At 35.5% G+C, this 24,792-nt stretch overlaps 2 protein-coding genes across 9 annotated transcripts in view; both read left to right on the forward strand.

Moving 5' to 3' along the window:
* Window positions 1-24,792, forward strand: part of LOC134527543 (superkiller complex protein 2) — a 141,019-nt gene that overhangs the window by 65,878 nt on the left and 50,349 nt on the right. For all 8 annotated transcript variants that reach the window (XM_063360309.1, XM_063360306.1, XM_063360307.1 and 5 more), the window contains exons 9-12: window positions 2,548-2,860; window positions 7,659-7,769; window positions 11,559-11,790; window positions 24,380-24,657. In XM_063360309.1, coding sequence (XP_063216379.1) covers window positions 2,548-2,860; window positions 7,659-7,769; window positions 11,559-11,790; window positions 24,380-24,657 — 934 coding nt within the window. The remainder of the gene's footprint in view (window positions 1-2,547; window positions 2,861-7,658; window positions 7,770-11,558; window positions 11,791-24,379; window positions 24,658-24,792) is intronic.
* Window positions 14,875-17,912, forward strand: LOC134527546 (zinc finger BED domain-containing protein 4-like). Its single transcript, XM_063360316.1, has 2 exons — window positions 14,875-17,270; window positions 17,404-17,912. The coding sequence occupies exons 1-2, from the start codon at window positions 15,651-15,653 to the stop codon at window positions 17,755-17,757; spliced, it is 1,974 nt and encodes a 657-aa protein (XP_063216386.1). The 5' UTR covers window positions 14,875-15,650; the 3' UTR covers window positions 17,758-17,912.

Genomic DNA, 24,792 nt, shown 5'->3' on the forward strand with positions numbered 1-24,792 from the left:
CTTAAACATATAAATTTAAGAAATAATTTTGCTTAAGAATAGAAGATTGAATATTTTATACTGTGGATTTTATTTAATGATGTGAGTAAACCATTGTTAAAAATAGGCTACTCAAAAAATAATTCCTGCCGCTTCTGTGCATGAGCCATGTCGGACTGTAGTGAGGAGGAAATACATTATTGTAGCATACTAAGGATTACAATAACTAGAGGCACGATTATATGGTAATGCGCGATAAAACGAAATAACACCGAAAACCGCTTGAAAACGCTAAATAAAACGAAATTGTGCGAAATCCGCGATATGTCACGAAATTTCGTCTATCCTGATTATTTACGTTTTTTTTTTTCATTCTGTAAGGACAATTCACTATCTTCAGCACAATCAAATATTTCTGACAGTAACTAGCAGCCATATATATTATATGTAACGGTGATTCATTATAGATTTTAAAATGAAGTCTCGGAATTAACGTAATATTTTCTTTAAACGGTAATTGTGTGTACCATAATAATTTAAAATGTTGATAACTTTGATACAATGACCGCCGTTCACTTTCTGTAAATACAAAAATAACAAACGTCCAAAATATGTTTTTCTAAGATTACGTTTTTAATCATTAAAATATTACACACTAAAGCGCATTGCTTTTACTGTTTATTTAAAATAAAGTAAGTAGGGTACGAAAATAAAATTAACCTTGCTTAACGTAACAATTGTAAATAATAAATAGTACATGCGTTTATGTCGGTATTTATTTTCATGTACGTATGTTGGTATTCGGTATGCGTTTGTATTCGCATATATTCTCCATTGTTTTGATCTTTCCAGCACGGCAAGTTTTTGCGTATTAAGAGGTTAAATTTTTCCTACGTGATTACAAATTTTTGATAATGCCTAAAACGAAGGTTTCTGCCAGTGACGGATCGAAAGAATTTTCCAGCAAGGATTTTATTTCAGTGATAAAATGTTAATGTGCAAATTCTGTAACTGCAGGCTAGACTACGAGAGACGCGATACGCTTGTGAAACATGTCGCGAGTGAGAAACATAAGCGTTTGAGGCAAAACTCATCTGTTAAACGACATCTTTGTCTAAGAGTCTTTAATGCCATTAATTTGCTGTTCAACCCAAGAAATGTGAGTAGGGTTAGCATAGAAGATGCAAACCTATAGAAGTCTCTGCATAACTTGCCTTCTGTTTCCCATCTTCCCATTGATACATTCATACATGGCTATGTTGCTTTCAAAAAAAATAATTGAGGATGAACTTTCATTGCCAGAAACAAGCCAAATTGATGTTGCAAAGGTACTTTGCTCCCTTAAAGGGGACTACAGTGAATTTTCTCAAGCCAGTTTAAGGGCAATCTGGTTCCCAACATCAAATGTTCATGCAGAACGTTCATTTTCCAGGTACTCACTGGTAGTTAGTGACAGAAGACGTCTCACTCCAGAAAATGCGGAAAATTTAACTATGATAGCATTTCAATAAAACCGTCTTAATAGTAACTTTGGAAGTGCTTCATTGTGTAATTTTGTAGTGTATGTGATTGTAATTAAGTCGTGAAATTTTTAGTAGTTATTTAAAAGTTTGAATTTATGAATTTGCAAATGAACTTAATTATCTATGAATTTGCAAATGAACTTAATTATCTATGAATTTGCAAATGAACTTAATTGTAATTAGATCATGAGGTTTTAGTGTTTATTAATATTTGTTTTAATAAATTTGCATGTCGTACAGAAAAGCAAGAAAATTTTGCCGTGGGTATTTAGAGCAAAAAAATAAAACCATATAACACCGAAATCTTTATTTCTTTACACCGAAATTTGTCTTAAAATAACACCACAAAATCTTGACTCTAACAATAACATTCCTGTAATTTTATGTATGTAAGTTGCTGTGATTTTATTATTTCTGTGCATTTTTTTTTTTAATCCAAGAAGGAGTAGTCCAGAACCCTCAGACCTACCCCCTGGCTATGTCACTGACCATAGAATGCAGAATTAAAGACCTTTCACTATACAAGATTAGGTTTAGTATAGGGATAAGCCAATCAAAATATCAAATAACATCAAATCCTTATTATTTAAAGGATTCGAATTTTGAGGAAAAATATTGGATCAAAAATATTAGAAGAAATATAATAAATGAAAGGTTAACACTGATGACCTCTGAAGGTAACTAGGTCAAGTTTTTCCTTCATACCTATCCTGCTACTGTTCCCCAAGATATTGTACTTTTAACATGAAATCAGTATAGAAATAAAATTACAATATGTATTGATTCTGGAATCTTAGTTAATGAATAAAACATTTAAAGCATTATATTTTTTATTTTATTTTGAACGCTTGAGACCTAGATTTGGATTTGAGAGGTATATTCAAGTACTCTTCGAGATTCGAATTAGTGAAAATTGGGATGACCCATTACTAGTTTAGTAATTAATATTTTGGTACTGTACGTTCATCACTATTGCCCAGTTCCAAACCAGTTTTGAGACAGTGACAGCCACGACGCAAGACGCCAATGACCAATGGGCTCGCAGGTACCGGGCGGCCGTGGCGGCCAAGAAGTCGCGAGAGACCGCCTTCGCGACCAAGTACGGGCAGCGGGACGCCGGCAGGGTGCAGATGACGCCCAAGCAGGAGAAGACCATGTGGATCGGGCTGATCGACCACTTGCAGAAGCATGACAAGCTGCCCGTGGTGGCCTTCACGCTGTCCCGCAACCGCTGCGACCAGACCTCGGAGAACCTGTCCTCCGTGGACCTGACCACGAGCACGGAGAAGCACCGTATCCGAGCCTTCTTCCAGCAGTGCATCCAGAAGCTGAAGGAGCCCGACCGGGAGCTGCCGCAGGTCCTCTGCGTACCCTCAGTTCACTTCTGCTGGGATTGTGCCAGTTTTAGTTTTTAATTCACGTCAAATTCAAATACAAATATAACGATATTCTCAAACACAAATACATATTGAATTTTAGCAGCAAGAGTTTGGAAATGCTTCTTTAACATTTGTATGAATATTTAATTATCATATCTTAACTAATAATTAATTGTACATACTTTTGTGTGAAAGTAATATATATTTAAATGTTTATGATCATCTTATACGTAGGGACAAGAATATATGGTGAATTTCAATAAAAAAGAAATAACTCTGCAAAGCAAGTCAATGCAATATATACCGTGTTTTCTCGCATAATCGTCGCACATTTTATTCTAAAATCAAGTTTGAAAAGTAGGGGTGCGACGATTATGCGGGAATAAAAAATTTTGTTATCTAAAGTTATTCATAAAAAAACCAGTTCATGGAACGTACGCTTATTTAAAAAAAGGTGGAGTATACAAGAGCACACCAAACAATTTATATTAATAATTCATTAAACAAAAACCTTTCTTCAACTTTAAATAGAAAAACCAACTGTAATGCGAACGCAGGCCATTTGAATCTGCGACGTGAACTAACACGTAACTATTGCCGTAGTACACATTTACCACGAAAGAATGCGAGCCATCAACTGTAGTTAACTCGGCACTCGACAGAGAGCGCGCGCTACATGCAATCGGCGAGATATCGATATTCGACTACCGTATTGGTCCGAAAATAGGCCGACCTTTTTTGCCAGTTTTGTCAACCTTGAAATCTAGAGTCGGCCTATAATGGGGCACTAGCCAAAATAGTATAATTGAACACATACATTTCAAGGAGAATCACTTATGGTATAAAAATGTTACCAGATATACAATTCATTGACCTAAAATTACGCCGTACAGTACTTACGTGTAATTAGTAATTTTTCCAACTTAGAAATTTAGTAAGACACTTAACCCCAATAATGTATCATATTTTAAGTTAATTACACAGATGTGGTCACTTATAGCACATAGCTTTTAAAAGCTCGGTCTGGTTATTTTTTAACTGTATTTAACTGGCTGCTGTAATTTTATTTGCTTGTAAAATGTGGTATTTACAGTAAACAATTAGTAAAAACAGCAATTATTTTGCCGTAAGGTTATTTACCGTATTCTCCGTTCACCCTTACCGGAGTTTTGGAATAAACATACCATCTTGTAAACAAACATTTTCATTGGCTGCCGGCCGCCGCGCACATTATTCGTGCGCAAGAAATAGTCTCTTGGTTACGTACCATTTGTAAATATTTTTACCATGCCTTTTTATAACAATTGTTGTTATATAGCATTATAGCGTTTCACCATTGATATCCAATACAGTTTAATGTGTCAGCAAGTATTTACTTACAATTATGTTAGCAGACGCAGTGTGTACAGTATACGGTTGATGGCCGGCGCAACAGTTGCATTTCGGATTCGTGCGCGTATGGTTTGTTATGGCTGTTATGGCGAGTTTTGTAAAACACAAAACGGGAAAGCCTTTGAAAAGTGCACAGAAAACTATTGTGTTGAATGTTTTTAAAAAATTTTCAAATATCCGGATTGTCGTGTGAACGATATCGCGAGTTTAACTGCGGAATTTACGTTGTTGTCTTGCGTTACTGTGCTATTTTATCGATTATTCAAAAAATAAACATTGTTTGCTTTTTTTCTGCCAGTTTCAAAAGTGTAATAAGATATGCAGAAACCACAAATAATGTGGAAGCTGAGCGGAAATATGGTGTTGATGAGAAGAATGTGCGTCGCTGGCGGGCTCAAGCAAATAAATTGAAAAATTCAGTTTTCCCTGATTTTGAGTGTGCTGTAGAAGGGGTCGGCCTATATTCGAGGTCGGCCTATTTTCGGGCCAATAAGGTACGTGCGTGAACTCTATACTGGAAGCAATATAACCAAACATGAATGATGCCAACTAGCACTGGCTACATGTTCATAAGCAATACACCTCGGCGACGCAGATGATCAAATAAAGGAAATAATGTTTAAAAAGTCTTTAAAAGAAAATTTACATGTCAGACAACTTCGTATTTCCGTTAATTAAATAAGTAAGTTGTAATTTCCGAATAAATATTAAATTACTACTATAAAATACATTGTTTTATATGGAAAAGATACCTACACAAAGCGCTCGGCATCTAGTAATAGCAAGCACAAAAAAAAATTTGATGTTTAAGCAAGAAGATTTTTTATCCCAAATTTGACTGCCAAAAATATAGGTGCGACGATTACGCGAGTGCTACAATTATGCGATAAAAGAGGGTAACACCGAAATGAAAGTTAATACACCATTTAGCATCCAAATGTAACTAACAACATGAAATCAATCAGTAATTTGACTAAACTAAATTAAACGAACAACAAATTGTAATCTTTTATTATGGAAAATTCATTGAATGTAATTTATTTAGTATGAATATTGTACCAGAATGTATGACTTTAATGAAGTGAAAAAAATAATATATTGTTTTAACTTGCATCGCCTACATTAATAACACTTTTTTTAAATTTATGATCACAGACTAAAATTTGCTGATTTATTTTTGTTTTCCTGAGCAGTTCTGTTGTAGTCATGCTTAATGCTATTGGTTTTACCGTGTTAGTGCATCAGGTGTCAATCAAAATGAGAATATTTTAGTGAAATAAATTTATGAAATATTTTATTTTAATAATTGTTGATAATACACTTTTTTTAAAATAAAAAAGACAATAAATAAAAATAAAAACTATAACACCAATTATATTTGAAAAATGAAATTGTCCTAAAAATAAAACCATAAAATCTTGTCCCTACTTATACGAAGAAACCGCTTTACTTGTTTAGTTTAATAGAAGTATTCTTCTGAATTTTTAGTATATTTTTTATATTATGTTTGTAAACTGCTTCTTTATTTATAGCTTGTTTTCAAATAATCCAAACATTTTTCAAATTGTAAATTGCCCTGCCTTCTGAACTTTAGCCATTCTACTTTTTTATGTAGTATCAAGCACACTTCAGAATAAAGACTGGTTATGTTCACATTTATTAAGTAAAACAAATACTCTCAACATCCGTGTAAATATTGACAGCAAGTGATATGCAACAACTTCAGAATTTTTTTAAAATCAAATTTAATGCCAATTCTGTAATTATACACAAAGTTGAGTATGTGCTAATTCAAATTTTGTCAACAAATTCAGCTACCTGTCTTGGATTTTGGAGTGGTCTTGTGCTGCTACATTGACCATAGCATTTCTCTTAGAGCTGTGACACATTATGTCCTCACCTAATGGATCGTGCGTGCCAGAAAATATAGCGTAGTCGGGGGAATAAGTAATTTTGAGTAATGAAGATGTTCTCATCTTGATTCTAGGCTTTTCGTTATGGGATAATGATTATGGAGTGAAGAATATTTATATGGTAGAAAATATTGTTTTAGGTCTGTGTTGTGTAGAGTAAAGTTCTGCTAGTATTTGAAAAATATTCTATATTTGATTGATTCAACATTTCATTGAGTTTTTTCTTTTAATGACACCACGTGGGACCCATAAACAAAAAAATGTAATGAAAAAATTTAACTTATAAGGCTAAGACAATTTATTGAGAAATTTTGAATGGTTTTATGCACAAGTATTCAAACATTGTTTTTATATTCAACATATAATCAATGACTACAATTTTAAAATAATATTTGATAGTACTCTATTTTATGTATACAACTGTTGTAACAACAAAACACTTTCCAGATTTAAACTAATATGATAACAGAGTGCTAGTTTTGTTTTTTATTTCCTTCATTTCACGTCTCTTGGTTATGGTTCTTTTTTTTTTTTTGATCAATTTTTTTTGATCAATTTTTTTTTGATCAGTTTTTTTTTGTACTCCTGTAAGGTGTAAAGAAAAATCAAATTATTAGTATATGTTAGAATTCATTTAGAAAAATATTCAGTATTCCTACTAGTAGGGGGAGGGGACAAAACGTGTTCAGCTCTTTTTGAAGTATACTTTTGTGTTTAATAAAGTGTGCATTGTATAAATTAAGGCATTTCTTGCTTTGATTCTGATTAAACTGTCTCAGATGTTAAAAATATGTGTGTATGGCTCATTTGCAGATAGAAAACATTAAGACAGTACTACATTACAAAATGAAATGGTTTCCTTTGCATAAATTCATACAACAAAGATATTTACTGCCAGCTATCATATTTTGTACATTTAATCTCCTTAAATTGTTTTCACATTTATACTTACGTAGTTCTCATTTAGTTTAACGGGACCTCTATGACTGGAGTAAACTACGCACCTCTGAGTAAAAGTTTCCAAAATAAAACTAACACTTTCTGTAGTCGCTCTGTACCTGGCAGTACAATTATCCGACCATGTCCGTCACTTAAACTGGCAATAAAGATGTTATGACATTAAAACTAAATGTTGTGTTGTAAAAGCAAATGATAATTGCTAGTAAATAATGTAATTGGAATATTTAGAACCCAATTGATTACTAATTATCTTGGAACTGAAGCGTAACATTTTTCAGTATCTGCAAAACTCCATCCACATTTTTTACTGAACTGACGTTAAAAAGAAGTTATGATTGCTATATTTTTCATGAAAAAGTGAAATTTTAGTTAGTGGTATTGCATTTTATCATATTTTGCTAATTTATCCAACTAAGCATAGTACAGATAATCATGATATATGTCTTAGAGCTGATATGGGATAACTACATACTTAAGTTTTCCTTGAGTGATTGTTTGTGTTGTACTTCCAGGTGAAGAAAATGCAAGGCCTGTTGATGCAAGGAATTGGCATCCACCACAGCGGAATACTGCCGATACTGAAGGAAATAGTTGAGATGTTATTCCAGGAAGGTCGTGTGAAAGTTAGTCTCTAGATTAAAACTACATCTCATCTATTCTAAGAACTCTTCTCTTTACTAAAAACGATGATATGATAGATACTTCTAATATTTTTGTCATATTTATACTATGTCTGTAATTTAATTTTTACACATTTATTGTTTAGTGGCATTTGTTCTCCCTATTAGGGAAAGATGCATCTCTATAGCTCTTCAATATGATTAAGCTCTCCATGCTGATAAGTTGCTCACTCAGTTTCTACAAGTTCAGTTAAAAGTATGAATATGCTTTATTAATTTTTGTGTCAACTGGGTGATGAAATACGTACCGTATTTTCCTGTGTATTGGTGGTACCTATATTTTTGATCATAAAAATTCAACATTTTCACCGTTAGGGTAACCCTCCAATATGGGTCGAAACCATATATCTGTCTTTAGTATATTTTCATGGATACAAGTGAAGTCTTTGTTCCGTGTCTCAGCTTATTAGTTTGTTATGAAATTATATAGTTTGTTATGTTATTAGTTTGTTATGTCACTGGGGGTGACGTCCATCCACTTTTTGTCTGCTTTCTGTGCTACTTTATTACTGTAGGAGGAAGTGAGGCGGCATTCTTGTGACCACTTCTCTCTCTGTCTCCCCCCTTCCCTCCCCCCACTCTCACACCTTCCCTACTTCTTTATAACAACTCCTACTAACAAACAGACACAGGAGAAGACTTCCATTTTTTTATACCAGTGTATCCCTTCCGGGCTGTTGTATTTTTTTTAACCAGTCCTCTTAGCAAGCTTCCCTTTCTTGTCAGTTCCTTTTAGTAAAAACTACCAAGCATGTTATAGTCAGAGATCAATTCGGGCAGAGGTGCTGGAGGAATGTAAAACGTTGTGCTTTGAAGGGCGACTTTCAAAGCACTATAGATGGCTGCAGTTTCTGTAATGGAATTTTTCATTTGAAAGCTGTGAATTTTCATGCAAAAAACAATAATCTGGGTCACAGTTGCCTCTTAAAAACTTGTCAAAATTGACACATGGAGAATGTGTACAGTGCCAATTCACCGACATTTACAACGATGAGGAAGGGAGAGAGAACTATCAACACCCCTTCATTGGCCACACGCATTCACAGAATGCACACACATAAACTCTAGCAAGATTATCCCCCCCTCCTCCAGTAGAATGCTAGCACAGCAAGGTATGTCACTTGCCGGCGCCGGCTGGATGACCGGCGGTTGAGCCGACGTTGCCCAGTGACGCCATTCAGAGTGTCGTTTATGCACTGCTGAGATAGTTTAACTAAAAAAATTGTAATTACTCGTGATGTTTTATATATTAAAAACCAGCACAGGAGAGTTTTTTATGCACATACTCAATGACACACTACAATAAATTATAACATTTTTTTTGCGCAAAATGAAAAACTTGCATAAGAATTGCACTTCAATTTTTTAAAGTAAAAATTGGCATAAGATATGTGACCCATACATGTCTAAATACGGTATACGGTATAGTCCTCTTTATGCTCCATTGTTACACTTGCTGAAGGACCAGAAAGAATTCATGCTGAATGCAGATAATTGTTACAAGAGATAATCTATACCATTTAAAATATTAGAGCGGTGTGTTTTCTGCAGAAAAAAAATTAACTATGAAAAAGTATAAGTTTGTATTATTAGTGTGACAGCTAAGGTTCTTATTTAATTGATTTTGTTGAATGTTGTCCATCAGAAGCGCAGTCATCCATGGGTAGACTCCTTTGGAACCTTTTTATAAATTACTTATTTAAAAGGTTTTCTTACTTAAAATTATATTTTCAGATTTTTGTAAGATGTTTTACATTATAAAAAGTTTAATGCTATCATATACTCTCAATATTAAGTACCAAACTTTTTCCCCCTTCAAGTACGTTGTAATAAGAATTCACTTATAAAAATAATTTTGGAAGCCATAATTTTTTTTTTTACTTAGCAGGTTAATTTGTAGGAGAGGGGGTTTATTTAAAAAAATGAAATTTTTTAATGTTAAGAAACTCAAACATATGCTTATGTGTCATTAGCTCAGCAGTGTTTGATACACAGTGCCAGTAAAAGTAGCTAACTCACTCAAATGGGGGTTCTCTTGAGGTTATAGTTGAATATTTTGAATAATTTAATTTTAGGTTGTTTTATTGATGTTTATTATTTTCATTTAAATTCAAATTAAGCAAAATTGTGATTTAAAATGTTGTACTTATCAACTGTTTATTGAGTCTCCGACAATTAATTGAAATAGTAATATACACCAGTCTATAATTTACTAGCGAGAGTTAATAAGTCAGCATGATTACATAAAGCTAATTTATTCATAACGGTCCAGAGGACTTGGCTTCGAATCATTGTCCAGACAGCAGACACCCATATTTCTGTTTTTCGTGTTTTCTCAAAGTTGCTCCAGGCATATGCAGGGATGGTTTCTTACCGTAGGCTATGGTAGATCCCTTATCTAGGTTCATTGAACTCTGTGCTTGGGTTTATCTTATAAAAATAAAATCAAATAAGCAATTTTTTGCCACCAGTGAATATGCAGGCAAATTGTTGGTGAACTCTCTTAATGTAATTAAGGCTTAAGATACAAGGGTTGTCTAAAAGGTTTCTGACCTTCAACTGAAGATGACAGCACTCAACAAAAATTAGGGAATGTATTTGCTCATTCTTTGGAATATACTCTCTGAAATTTCAGCCATTTTGGATGCGCAGTTGTTTTTTTAACAATCATTTGTGTGAGTCTTTGCAAAATAGTTGTTTACAAAGGTGATGGTCTCCTCATTCAACAAAAGACAGCTGTGTATCCTTTCCCGTATTATTTTAAACCAGCCCTCTTCCATAATAGAAAGAAAAGGCAGAAGCTAGCCTTTCTTGTCAGTTTTCTTTATGGAAATTAGCATACACGTTACAGACGGCGAGAAATTGGTGCGGTAGCTGAAGAACGTAAAAGGCCGTGCTTTGAAGTGCGGCTTTCAAAGCACCAATGATGGGTGTAGATTTGTCGTGGAATTTTGCATTTGGGTCAAAGTTGCGTCTTAAAAATCTGTCAAAATAGGCACGTGGAGATTGTACTAGTTGACATTTTCAAGCGTGGAGGATGGTGGGAAGGAGGGAGGGAGAACCATAATTATCGCTACATGGTCACACAGAATGCATACTTACAAACTCGCTGGATTTTTTTTTAGATTTACCCCCCTCCTGCCAAATGCCAGCCCAGCAGGTCGCATCACTTGCCGGCACCAGCTACAGCTGGGCAACTGGTGCGGCGGCTTGGCAGACAAGCACAATGGCGCCATTCATAGTGCTTTTCACGCACTGCTCAGATATTTTAACTAAACAGTTTTTACTTACTCATAAATTAAAAGCCAACTCAGGAGCGTTATTTACACACATACTAATGACACACTACAATCATAAGATTTTCTTTAACCAAAGTTATAAATTCGCATAAGACTTGCACTACACTTTTTTTTAACTAAAAACCGGTATAAAATATGGTACTAAGGGGGAAAAGTCATGCTCTAGTCTGTCATCGTCCAGACTGTGAAACAAATTTTTTTGTAAGATGGTTGTTTCAGGTGTTTCAGGTCAGAGTCATGAAATCAAGAAAGTGGAGAGAAAATTAGGCCAGCTATGATGATGGTAGAAGGTATATTTTTTTTTTTGGATAAAATTGCAAAATTGGTAAATTATTCCACAAACATTCAGGAAAAAAAGTTTAAATTTCAGCAGGGAAATGTTATTACTTACTTGTGGGAAGCTAAGGTTACTAGATGCTGTGGGTTGTTCCAGCTCCTGTTTGCCACGGAAACCTTTGCCATGGGAGTGAACATGCCTGCCCGCACGGTGCTGTTCGACTCGATCCGCAAGTTCGACGGCGTGAGCATGCGGACGCTCCTGCCCGCGGAGTACATCCAGATGGCTGGGCGAGCGGGCCGCCGTGGCCTGGACAAGACCGGCACGGTCATCATCATCTGCAAGGGGGACGTGCCCGCACTGGCGACGCTGCGCGACATGATGCTGGGTGCGGCTGCACAGTAGGAGAAAAGCCCAAAAACCTGGCCAAAACCTCAAATGACCTTTGACGGGAATGAAAATTGGCTTACAGGGGTTTTCAAGGTCGCTGATTACGAATCTGAAAGCCAAATTATCGTAAACAAAATGGCCGATCCAATATGGCTGACATGAATGTTAAAAAGTTGCCAGATGTCGACAAAAATTGGTATTTACGGATTTTCAAGGTCGCTGATTACGAATCCGCAAGCCAAATTATCGTAAAAAAAATGGCCGATCCAATATGGCCGACATGAACGTTAAAAAGTTACCAGATGTTGACAAAAATTGGTATATACGGGTTTTCAAGGTCGCTGATTACCAATCCGATATCTATTGTTTATAACTTGCAACAAAGAGCTTACAGCAAATTGTTATAAACAAAATGGCCGAGTATCCTGCTAAATAGATACATTAATATATTGAAAAAAATCATCATAATAAAATAAACGTGAACAGTGTATTCTACGCAATTATTATTTTTATTTCCAAAATACATACGGAACGTTTCAAAAATAGAATATTTTATTCTTAATCAAAATCGTAATCGGAGTCGGAGTCGGAGTCAGAATCATTATCCGAGTTTGTATCTATTACAACTCCCGGCACGGCTTCAATCTCTGCGCAAAATGCGTCTGCTGCAGCAGTCACTTTAGGAGCGATCAACATCGCTACAGCTTCCGGCGACAAACTCTTCAGCTTCTTCTGTGGTAGTCTTCTGACACTTGAAATGTACGGATCAGAAGTAACTAAGAGCCGATGAAAAACATCTTCCATAGTTTTAACCCTGGAACTTTTTCGCGCAAAATCTTCTCGATATCGTTTGATGTCTTTGTTTCGAGCTTCCTGAGCATCTTCGGATAATTGGCCGATTGGTAATAGAGCATGAGTTATTATCACTGGACCATGAATTAATAGTTTGTGCACCGAAGTAGGCATGGAGTACCAAGGGTATAATGCAACGGTCTTTCTTGCCGTTTCAATAGCATACTGTTCAAATCTTTCACAGTTTATCTCGTGGCCACACGATATAACTTGTAGGATTACGTACAAGCGTTTAATAACTTCTTCGTTGACCCCCGTTATCGCAGCGGAAACCGTCGAATTTTCAAAGAATCGCCGAGCTGTGTTGCCATCATTGCTGCTGCCGTATCCAGGCTTTGGGCGATCGATATTTAGACCCAATTGCTTCTTGAATCCTTCTTGAATGGCCCTCTTGCGTTCCAGGGTAATTTTATTTTCTTCGGCACTTCGAGCTTGCCATTTTTTAATGCCGAGTTTGTAAGACACGTGTAAGCAATACTCGAAGCACCGTATCCACGCGTGCAGCGTCGACAATCCGAACTTCAAATTTGTTTCATTGATTTCCCTTTGCAATACAGTGTCGATGGCATTAAAATCTTTGCTGGTTGCTCCACACAAATAGCACCGTTGAGCAGATTTCGTCAATGATACAGCGTTGCAAACTTTACCATCTATCATGGTGAACAACAACTTGTACATTACGGAGATTTCTTTTCCATCTATTACACTTTCGAATGGACGAAGTGACTGTATTTGTTCTTCAACAATTTGGACTTCATTAAGTGTTGACTCTGTGTCTTCGCGTAGAAACAGTAGTCTAAGCGGTCTACAAAATCGTGGAGACGAGGGTCTGGGGTTCTTCCAAACAACTATTTCTTCCTTCGATTGTTGATCATAACACACGAGTTGTAATGGCACGACTGAAGTAAAGAATACATGCGCATCAGATTTGCTGTCATCACTGAACGTCTGCTTATATTCACTTTGCCCAGAACTTCCATCGCAACCCCACTTGCAAATCAAGTCCATTTTACGAACATTATCTGGAGTCAATCTTTGAATGAGTACATTTTGGACGAGTAAAATACGTTCAACTGTATGATCTAATAGTGCCTGTAGTTGGACTTCTGCACTACTCTCTGTAATCCTGATTGCATCACGTGGTGGATAACAACGCTTTTTTGCTTTCATCACTTTTTCGTAAGACGGATATAGCTTACAGTTATTTTCCTTCCCTAATCTTCTCATTCCCTGGTAAGTACTCTTGGAGAATTTATATTCAATCATAGCGGAAAGTGCAGCCTCTTCGGATAAAGTAATTTCATCCGTTGCTGAGTAAGCTTTACGATACTTGGAAGCTCTTAAAGGACTCGTCATTGTTACGTCCTTAATAACTTTTGCGGCGTCGGATTGTCCTGAAGAGCGAAGGCTCATCTGAGTAGCGTATGCTAACTCGACCGAGTTGAACGATGTACGAATATCTTGGGTCTTCCTTCGTTTAGATCTTTCACTGGACATTGTAAACTCAAGGGACGGGCGGCCGCCCGTATTACCCGGGCTTGTTACTACAGTGTCTGTAGGTGCGGCAAAACATACCTGCTTGCTAAGCCATTCACCGTTATTCTTGAAAAATACACAGGATTTTCTGTGAGCTTGTTGCCACCTCGTTCTCATTTGATTGAAGAGTATCGAAAAAGTCTGTTTCGAGTCCTCAGGCACTACAACTGTACGTCCGGTGTCCTTGGAAATTTTTTCTACCATAAATTCGATCAAGGAAGCGAATTTATCGGATAAATGCTCGCTGATTATCAGAAATACTTCTTTCCTTGTCAGCACCAATTCTTTGTAACCGGATCCTGTAATAAAGACATAAAATTGTAGAAAATTGGTGTTAAAGGAAAAGATAACATTTTCAATTAATACAAAAACTTGAACAATGTACATTATTTTACCAAATAAATAACCGCAATAATTGAAATAATTTTAAAAAAATTAGACAGAAAATATTGACATGGATTTGGTTAAAAGAAAGCTTTGCTTACTATATAATATATGTATATTCAAATATTTTATTTGAATGTTATAACATTTCATTCATATTTAAGACATTTTTATGTGGTTGATTTTAATATGTATATATATATATATATATATATATATATATATATTAGGGATGGGAAAGTCGATCCGTCGATTCTTCGATACCCCGATTTTTTGATACATAACGATAATCGAGGATCGGCGAAAATCACCGATTATTAAAATTCTGCAGGATGTAGACGTAAAGTGCTGCCTAGCAGCGGTTCATCGCTGTCGTTGCAGTAATTTTAGTCAGTTTTACAACTAAATAAATAACCATAAACGATATAATAAATAATAAATGAAATATAACATAGCTTACCACAGCTCAGTTGCCACAATCCCGTAAGCGGGAACGGAGGTTGGCGATTTCGTACTGTGCATTTAGGGTTATTTATTTATTAACGCAGTGTTATCGTATAAAGAAATTGTAGCCCAACTTTTACTTGCTGAATACACCCACATTGGTAGCCATGTGCACAAAATTTCAAGATTCTACTGAGAAGTGTGCCACGTTTTCTACGTTTCTAGTATATTTATTCACTTGCGTTGTTGCATATTTATTTTCGTCAATGATTTTTTTTGTTAACCAGCATTTGTCTATACATGAACTTTCACAGGTTTGCCAACTTCCGGTACAGATCTTATTCTCAATTACTTAACGATAAAATGCAAGAATAATGTGGCCATAGCCCGTAACATTTTACGAGTTACGTATTTTCCGTAATTTATTTAATAACAGTAAACATTAAATCACCAGTTAATTACGCAACTTAAACATAAAATTTCAATGGACGTTTTTGAAACACGTTTTCATTCCAGTAAGTTACCAGTACGGCAACTGTAGAAATTTTCTTACATGCTTTTGTTTCCAGTGATGCTTCTTTGTTTGAATGTTGGGTAATGTTAGCGCAATACGAATAGTAAAATAACATTTTTATTTACGTGATGTCTAGTGAAGTGTGGAAATACTTTGTCATCGACCGACAAAATTCTGGCTACGCAATATGTCAAATCTGTAAATGTACAATCTCACGTGGCGGTAAATCTAAAACTACAACAAACATGAAAAAACATCTCGAAAACAAGCATGGGAGTTACGTTCATGAGACGAAGAAACAAAGGCTACATTCATCGGAATTGAGCGAGATTGAAGAAAATGAAATAGATGATAGTTCAGCACAAAATTGTTCTTCAGAGACAACCTTGCCATTGTCATCAAATTCAGATGTTAGGCCTACTGCTACTGATTCATCGAGAGGCAGCGGTTCAGTGTCCCCGAGGCATGCTGAGAAAGTTGGCCAAACGAATATTTCATCAAGAACACCAAACCAGTATAGGCTAACTCCTAAAAGTCAATACCAGCCTACATTACAATCATTTATTGATAAAACTGCACAATTCAAGTCCACTGATCCTCGTGCAAAATCAATAACTCAGCACATAGGTAGAATGATGTGCTTAGACAATCGTCCTTTTAGCATGGTTGAAGACAGAGGATTCACAGAATTTGTCAAATTCCTTGAGCCTAGGTATGTTTTGCCCAGCAGAAAACATTTTTCAAATACTGTTGTACCACACATGTACCAAGAATGTAGGGAAAATGTGAACAAAAAGTTGGACGAAGCTGAACATGTGAGTCTTACAACAGATATGTGGACTTCAACAGCCAATGACGATTATCTTGGTCTAACTGTGCATTTTGTTGATTCCAATTTTGTCTTGCAACACCTCAACATTGGGGTTATTCCCTTTCCTGAATTATCTCACACAGGGAACAATTTGTGCAATTTTATCACAGAAACACTTGAAGAATGGAAGCTGCAATCTAAAGTTGTTGCCATTGTAAGAGACAATGCCAGGAACATAACTGCTGGCCTAGAATCATCCGAATATGAACATCTGCCATGCCTAGCACATACCCTGCAGCTTGTTGTAAAGGAAGGGCTACTGAACAACAAGAATGTAAATAATCTGATTGCCAACGGTCGTCGCATAGTTGGCCATTTCAAACATTCTTGTAAGGCGACAAAAGAGTTAAAGAAGGCTCAAGCCACGCTGAAAATGAAAAAACATAAACTTATCCAGGATGAACCAACGCGTTGGAATTCATCTCTCCATATGCTACAGCGCTTACTTGAGCAAAAACAGTCTGTTTCTTTAGCATCAGCAACTCTGCAGTTACCTGTGACTTTTTCATCAGCAGAATGGAACCTGATGACAAATGTAGTAAACCTTTTAAGTATTTTCAACCATGCAACATTGGCTGTAAGTACTCAGTGTGTGACAGCCTCAGAAGTCATACCTATAATCAACAGTTCTACTGAAGAGCTAAGGAAACCAGCACCTACTGGATCAGGTGTACAGGGCATCAAAAATGATATGCTTGCTGCCATAACTTTGAAGTATTCTGATGTTGAAGAGAATATGTTGTACGCAGTTGCAACATTACTGGACCCACGATTTAAACACCATGTTTTTGTGCAGGACGGTAATGTCACAAAAGCGAAAGTTTTTTTGATTGAAGAAGCAAGAAAAACTATCTGTTTGAAACAACCTGAAACTGAGGTAAGTTAGGTGCTAATTTCCTTGTAATTCATTAAGTGTATTCTTATTTGTCTACTTCTGCTGTTTTATGTTGACACATTTGTTTGTTCATTTTTAATTTTTAATTTTGAAAATTTTGTTGCTTTTCTCTCAGTCTGTGCCGCAAACATCCAGCCAAGCAATGGAAAGCCATGGTATGTGGACATTTTACTCAAACATAATGAAGACTGCCCCAAGTGTAAGCCACATCGCATCAGTTGAAGATGAGATTAATGTTTACTTGGAAGAACCTATTCAAAATTCAAGTACCAACGTTTTCCAGTATTGGAAAGAAAATACCAAGTACCCATGTTTAAAAAAACTGTCAAAGAAATTTCTTTGCATTCCACCTTCAACTGTACATTCCGAGCGATTATTCAGCACTGCAGGACTGATTGTTGATCAGAAACGGAACCGTTTAGATCCTGAACGAGTCAAAATGTTGGTTTTTTTAAATAAGAATTTGTGATCTAATAAGAATTTAGGATCTAATAAGACTTTGTGATCTAATAAGATGCTTTGCCAGTTTTCATTTATTATTTTAAGAACTTTCAATTTTATTTTGTCAAAAGTGTTGTTTTTATGATATTTCACTATGTTGTCATTTATTTCAAAGGTATAAAGATTGAATTTGGTAGTTTCTGGTTTTTTACAATATTTTTAATAATCACAACTTTTTGTGGCTATAAGTTTGATTGATAAATGTTAATGATTGTACATTTAGTAATTAATATACTATTTATTAAATTGTATTCCAATGAAATTGTTAGTATTTTGATGACTTTACGACAATTCACTTTTTATTAGTACTACTGACCTATTACTAAATTACGTATTCTCTTTTCAAAATTACATATTCAACTGGATTAAACATAATCCACATAAAAAATAATGCTTGCCCTACACATTACACATTACAGAATAGTAATTTCAATTTCTTTATTTCAAGTAATGTAAAGTTTTGTTTTATGTGTTAAATTTAATAGTATTTATTTATTATTTTGAAAAATGCTTTTTTAGTGTATTCAATAAGTATGTTTACTGATTCCATTGTAACTTATACTTCAATCCCGAAAATGAGAATCTATAACTTAACCTAATTGATTGGAATCGATAATCGATAAGAATCGATGATCGCAACAAGACTCGATAATCGGTATCGAATCGAAAATTTTGAAAATTTCCCATCCCTAATATATATATATGCATACGTATATATCACAATTAAATCACAGAAAATTTATATATATATATATATATATACACATACATATATATTAAAATAATTTATTTCAAGCGTATAACAGCCGTCTTGTCCGTTATGATGCTACTTCACCCATTCTCAGGTAGAGGCGCAGAGGCTGCTCAATAGTGCCGCGTGCACGCTCGGCTACCGCACGATGCGAAAAAAATCATAACGGACAAGACGCACGTTTTCCGCAGGTAACTCTTGTAAATTTCGAAAGCTTATACATTAAACTAAAGGCCGAGACTAGGAGCTTTGCAAAATGTGACAAAATATATAACTTTTCGGACCGTTGAAAATATAAGTTTTCAAAATTATTCAATTTTATTCATGCCGAAGGCTATACTACATTTCAATCATTTATACATAAACTTTAGATTCAACCGATGTAAAAACATGTTCTACATACCTCCAGAAGTCATATCCATGTTGCAGAATTGAAATTAAACCCGTCACTTTAAAGTTATGGGTTTTTGAAGTCAGCGTTATTTTCGTCTGTTCAGCGCGTGACACGTACACTCTTCACGAACACTAGCTGCCAACTGACGCTGCGGCGCAGGTATACACTTAAAGGGCTTCCCCTTCCACAATAGAATTCAGTTACTAGTCCTCTACCTGAATGACTACTCAACTGACCCTATTTCGAAAATTTATATTTTGGGGTTTTGGCCAGGTTTTTGGGCTTTTCTCCTACTGTGGGCTGGTGCATTCAAATTATCACATGTATGAGAAACAAGTGAAGGGCGTTTCCACAAAACTGATCCATTTTAGTTTAGTTTGGCGATTTTGAATTACATTTTTGTAATCATATATTCTTGAGGCAAGGAATCTAATGCCGAGATAAAATTTTCATTTTTCTGGTTTTTGAACTTCAGCAAATAGAATTTAAAATTTAGAAGTTTTTACAAATCTTTGTTACCTACTGCCGTGGAATTTTTTAAAAACTTGACATCCACGCAAAATTTTTTTACACATGATGATATGGAAATTACCCTCTACTAAAATATTCTGTTTGCAAAGTATTCTTGTCTTCTATTTTGTCACACTGTCATGAAAAGTCTTATTAGTTCAGTATTTTAATTCTTTGTTTGATTGGAGGATAGAAAATTGTTTTGATTTCGAAATGAGTGAGTATATTTCACCAGTAAAACTAGTTGATAGATGAAGAAAATATCAAATGGTCACTGCAAAGAAAAAAGTAAGGAAAAAAATTGAGGTATGGTGTGGAGGACCAGACTCTGAAAGCTACACAATCGTGTTCAATATTTTGTCTACTGTATGCAGTATTTTGTTTATTGACCAGCAACCATTTGCTAAGAAGTACTTTTTCTGTATATGTATATGATTCTAGGGATACTTTATTCGCATTTCATGTTTGTTGTTTACATTTTTAAGATTTTTTCACAGTTGAGAATAATATTTTAATTAAAGTACAATTCATTTTCATACACCTCTTTAATATCTTTAAAAACTCTTAATTTGTCTCAAATTGAATAAGAGCCCTTTTAAGTTCTTAAATTTTACTAAGAATCCTTAAAACACTTTGTAATAAAGACTAATAGTTTGCAAGTAATGAATAAATGTGGATATTTCAATGTTCTTATGTTTCCATCTTGGGAGGAAACAATGCTTTGTGTATGCCCAGTACAGTTGGCAAATTTTGGGCCACCGATTAGATTTTATATACAAAAAACATTTTGAATTTGTTTTTCATAAATTTTATCCTACCTTTAAATTAAGAATATGTGTTTAATTAGGTATCTTACTTTGAACTTTTAAAGTAAATATAATTAATGACAGTAAATTGTTTGTATATAAAATTCAGATACACTGCTTGGGTTAGGTGTGTTCCAATTCTGGATAATAGGAGCTTATCTGTAGGAATTGAACCAACCAACTAAATAATTTTTGTGCATTAACTATTTAACATTGTTATTTGGTTGAGGTACATTTGTGATGTTATAAATGGTTTTTCTAACTTTTGTTAGTGATGAAGGTGATGAAGTAAAGGGGTCCTTAGAAACTCCTTAATTTTTGATTGCTAGAGAGGGTACGAACCATGATATTTTTCTGTATATATAAAAGAAAGAAACCTGCGCTATTATTGCTATTGTACTACCTACTGGTGTTTATTAGGTCTGTGATCATAACTCTGCCTTTAAAAAAGCGACACATCAGGCAGATTGAATGGTTAAGAAAGTGTTATAAAGAATGACTAGAAAAATGAGTGATTAACTAACCAGCATTTTTTTTTTTTATAAATATTCTAAGGTTTTTATGACCCTGCCAACTTTGGAGGTTAGGTATTTTTTATTTCTGCACCTATCACTTTATTTTTTTTTTAGGTTAGTTCTATCCTAAAGCAAAGGCCACACATGTTTTTGCTTGCACCCATTTTAACACTTTGATAAAATCTCCAAAACATTAACATTTTGCATTCTTTAGCAAAATGTACAGTTTGCCAGTTTTTATTTTGTTACAGTACCTATATGTAGATTCAATTTTTGAGAGAGTGAATTACTTTGTACTGCTGCAATCTGCAATACGGGGTATAGCTATATAAATTACATAATTCTATTGGTATTTTGAAAAGTAAGATGTAATTATTTAGGTAAAAAGTTATGTAAATGTGGAAGTAATTGAAGAAAATAACACCAATTTCAGCTAAAATAGAGTTGTGACATATTTCATCTAGATAATTTTTTTTTTCTTCTATTGACTTATAACAATTAAATCAAGCATTTTATTATGACAATGTGAGTGGGTATTGTGTCCTTATTTGTGGTATTTTTTTATAACTTTTAGCTATAATTATTTAACCTTCCGTTAGGCGCCCGCGCCTGACAGGTGCATTCTTATCTTGTTTATGTTCCCTGCACGAGGTCGTGTGTCGGGGAGGGGGCTGCTATCGTCTAGCTTCCTAACTTTTGTTTCTTCTCTGGTTAGTTCATGCATGACTGTTGACGTAGTTACTTCAAGGCTGTGGCAGCCATTTTCACCCTGCAGGTGCAGCGCGACTACTGACGTAAGTTTTTCGACTATGATATTTTCAATTGCTATCTTCACCAAATTGCTTATTAATTCTATTCAATTACACACTTATTAGCTAAGATTGTGAATTTAACATTAACTACTGAAAAAATAGAATCACCTAGTAGGTGTGACGTGACTTCATGTGTTTGTTTTACAATACATATGTGTTTCAGGATGGCTGGGAAAAAAATAATTTATAACTTGGATAATCCTGAAGACGTCAAGAAAATCCATAGTATGCTGTTTGATGATACTTCGGGAGATGAGGACTTTGGAGAACAATCTGATTCTGATAGTGAAGATCAGATACACGAGCGAGAGGAAAATTCAGACACTTAGCAAAGCTGTAATGAATCAGATGGTGATGATCCCGGTAATGCATCTTACTACATGGCAAACTGTATGAAAAATGGTAAGATCGTCGATTCGTACCAATGGAACAAATGCCCATGTCCGAACAAGAGGAGAAGAGGTAAGCAAAATTTGTTATTATACATCCCTGGGGTTATAGGAACAGCAATGAATGCTGAAACCATTTTAGATACCTGTCTTATTCTTTTTGATGAGTCAATACTCGACTCTGTTGTTGCATGGACAAACCAACATATTGAACTTGTAAGACCTCAATTTAATCGCCTCAGAGATGCACGTTCGACGGATGTAATAGAGATGAAGGCTTTTATGGGTTTGTTGTACCTAGCTGGTGTGTATCGTGGGTCACGCCTGAACTTAGAAGACCTTTGGGATCCCTCTGGGGATGGTGTTGAAACATTTAGGCTCACCATGTCCTTAAAACGCTTCCGATTTTTGATGAGGTGTATTCGATTTGACAACAAAGAGACGAGAAATGAAAGGAAAGAACTAGATCGAATTGCACCAATACGAGAATGTTTTGAAACATTTGTTGCTAATTGCCAGAAAAGTTACTCTCTTGGAGAGAATGTCACACTTGATGAAAAATTAGAAGCATTTCGGGGTCGTTGCGGTTTCCGCCAGTACATTCCCTCAAAACCTGCCAAATATGGAATCAAGATCTTTGCACTTGTAGATTCCAAAATGTATTACACTTTCAACATGGAAGTATATGCTGGGAAACAACCAGATGGACCGTATGCTGTCAGTAATCATTGTACAGATGTTGTTCATAGGATGGTATCGCCCATAGTCAACTCAGGACGAAATGTTACTACTGATAATTGGTTCAGTGATGTTCCACTTTTGAGTGATCTGGCCGATAAAAAACTATCCCTTGTTGCCACACTGAAAAAAAATAAATGGCAAATCCCTGACGTATTCAAACACATGGCTAACAGAAGTGAAAAGTCCAGTATATTTGGATTCAGAAAAGAAGGGACTTTAGTTTCCTATGTTCCTAGGAAAAACAAAAATGTATTTCTCATATCCAGCCTTCATTTTGACGATGCAATCGATGATTCTACTGGGCCTTCAAAAAAACCGGACATCGTAACATTTTACAATGAAACTAAAGGTGGTGTGGATACGGTGGATAAATTGTGTGCAACGTATAACGTGGCGAGAAATGCTCGGCGGTGGCCTTTGGTAATATTTTTTGCTATGCTCAATGTGGCCGGTATCAACGCACAAGTCATTTACTCTGGAAACGGTTATGTTGTAGCCAACCGCAGGACATTTTTACGCCAACTTGCCAAAGGTCTTGTTTCAGAAGAAATGACACGACGCAGTGCTGAAAAACAGAATTTACACATAACACTTCGGCACAGATTGACAGAAGTAACCAAGCAGCCTCTCAAGTGTAGGGAATCGAACAGCAAATCACAAGAGATGAACGACCAAAACAATAAAAGGAAATTGTGTGAGCCTTGTCGCGAAGACAAACAACGCAAAAATACCAAATATTGTTGCGCTACTTGTGGCAAATATTTGTGTTTGAGTCATGTCACTATTATTTGCAAAGATTGTTATGAATGTAAGACATCTTCTGCAGATGATGGTTTGGAAGTTGATAGTGAATAAGTGCAAAAGGCCTGTGAGTTGGTGAAAAAAAGACAGCTGAAAAACAAACAGTGTCTGCAATTTTTATATTTTATGTGTTCTCTGAATTTTTAGTGCTTTTGTTTTTTCATTTTATCATGCTATTTTACTTTAAAACATATTTCCATCTGGACTCATTTATACGAGAAGAAAAGTTTGTATATTACCTATTAATTTCACAAAGATTTGGATTGTGTATGTACCAAATAAGAAGTGTAAATAATGCATGGAATTAATCGAAATATAAGAACTTACATATTTCATAACATATCTCACTAAATTATGTATTATTTAAATACTGAAAAATAATTTTAAAATATTATACCTGAATTTCTTTGTTACTGATCTACAGCTATTGTTTTGGATTTTTTATGCATTTATACTGTGGTAATATTAACAATAAATTATGAAGATTCTTATGTTAAATAAATTTTAAATTTACATTTTAAATCTTTACATATATACAGTTCAAATTTACATGGTATTGTAATGAAACTCTTCAGTAGTGGGGATTTATGTTGGTGGAAATAGGAGGAGCACCTCACAGGTGCATTGCGCCAATCCATGTTTGAAACATAGGTGCGCCTATCGGAAGGTTAAGGAATACCATGCAAATAAGCATTTATTGGATCCCTGTAACATTTTTATATTTGTAGGAAATAAGTTTTGTAAAAACGCCTCTTAGTTGCTAAGTATAAAAGTTTAGTCAAAATGTGTTTACATTCAAATTGTGAGTACTGTCACAGGACGGTGTATATGTGTGGGCTACGGGAAGGTGCACGTGTGCGGTGATGCGCAGGCCAGCCCACGCGACTGCAGTCCAAGTTCCGCCTGACCTACTCGATGATCCTGAACCTGCTGCGGGTGCAGAAGATCTCCGTGGAGGGCATGATGTCGCGCTCCTTCAAGGAGCTGGACCACCAGCACAGCCAGGGCCGCTACAAGCGCCAGCTCAAGGCCGTGGAGGAGGAGATGGAGCGCATCGGCGGCTCCTCGCAGCCGGGAGCCAACTACGACCAGCTGCTCGAGTTCTACTGCACCGCCTCCGAGTTCCTGCAGCTGTGGGCCGACGTCCGGGTGCGTGTTCCCTGGCGGCGTTCCTCCCGACTGATTGCATTGAGCGTGAGCCAAGCTGCACCCAGCACTCAATGCTCTTGGTGCGTTGTTGAGGTTACAAATAGAGGCAAGATTTTATGGTTTTATTTTTAGGTC

Source organism: Bacillus rossius, chromosome 1, assembly GCF_032445375.1.
Source record: "Bacillus rossius redtenbacheri isolate Brsri chromosome 1, Brsri_v3, whole genome shotgun sequence".
NCBI classification, from domain to species: Eukaryota; Metazoa; Arthropoda; class Insecta; order Phasmatodea; family Bacillidae; genus Bacillus; species Bacillus rossius.

Bases quoted from the DNA above. Each gene is read 5' to 3' on its own strand.
- LOC134527546 (XM_063360316.1), top strand. From the start codon at position 15,651: ATGTCTAGTGAAGTGTGGAAATACTTTGTCATCGACCGACAAAATTCT. The intron at 17,271-17,403 runs GTAAGTTAGGTG...CTTTTCTCTCAG, and splicing joins TGAAACAACCTGAAACTGAG to TCTGTGCCGCAAACATCCAG.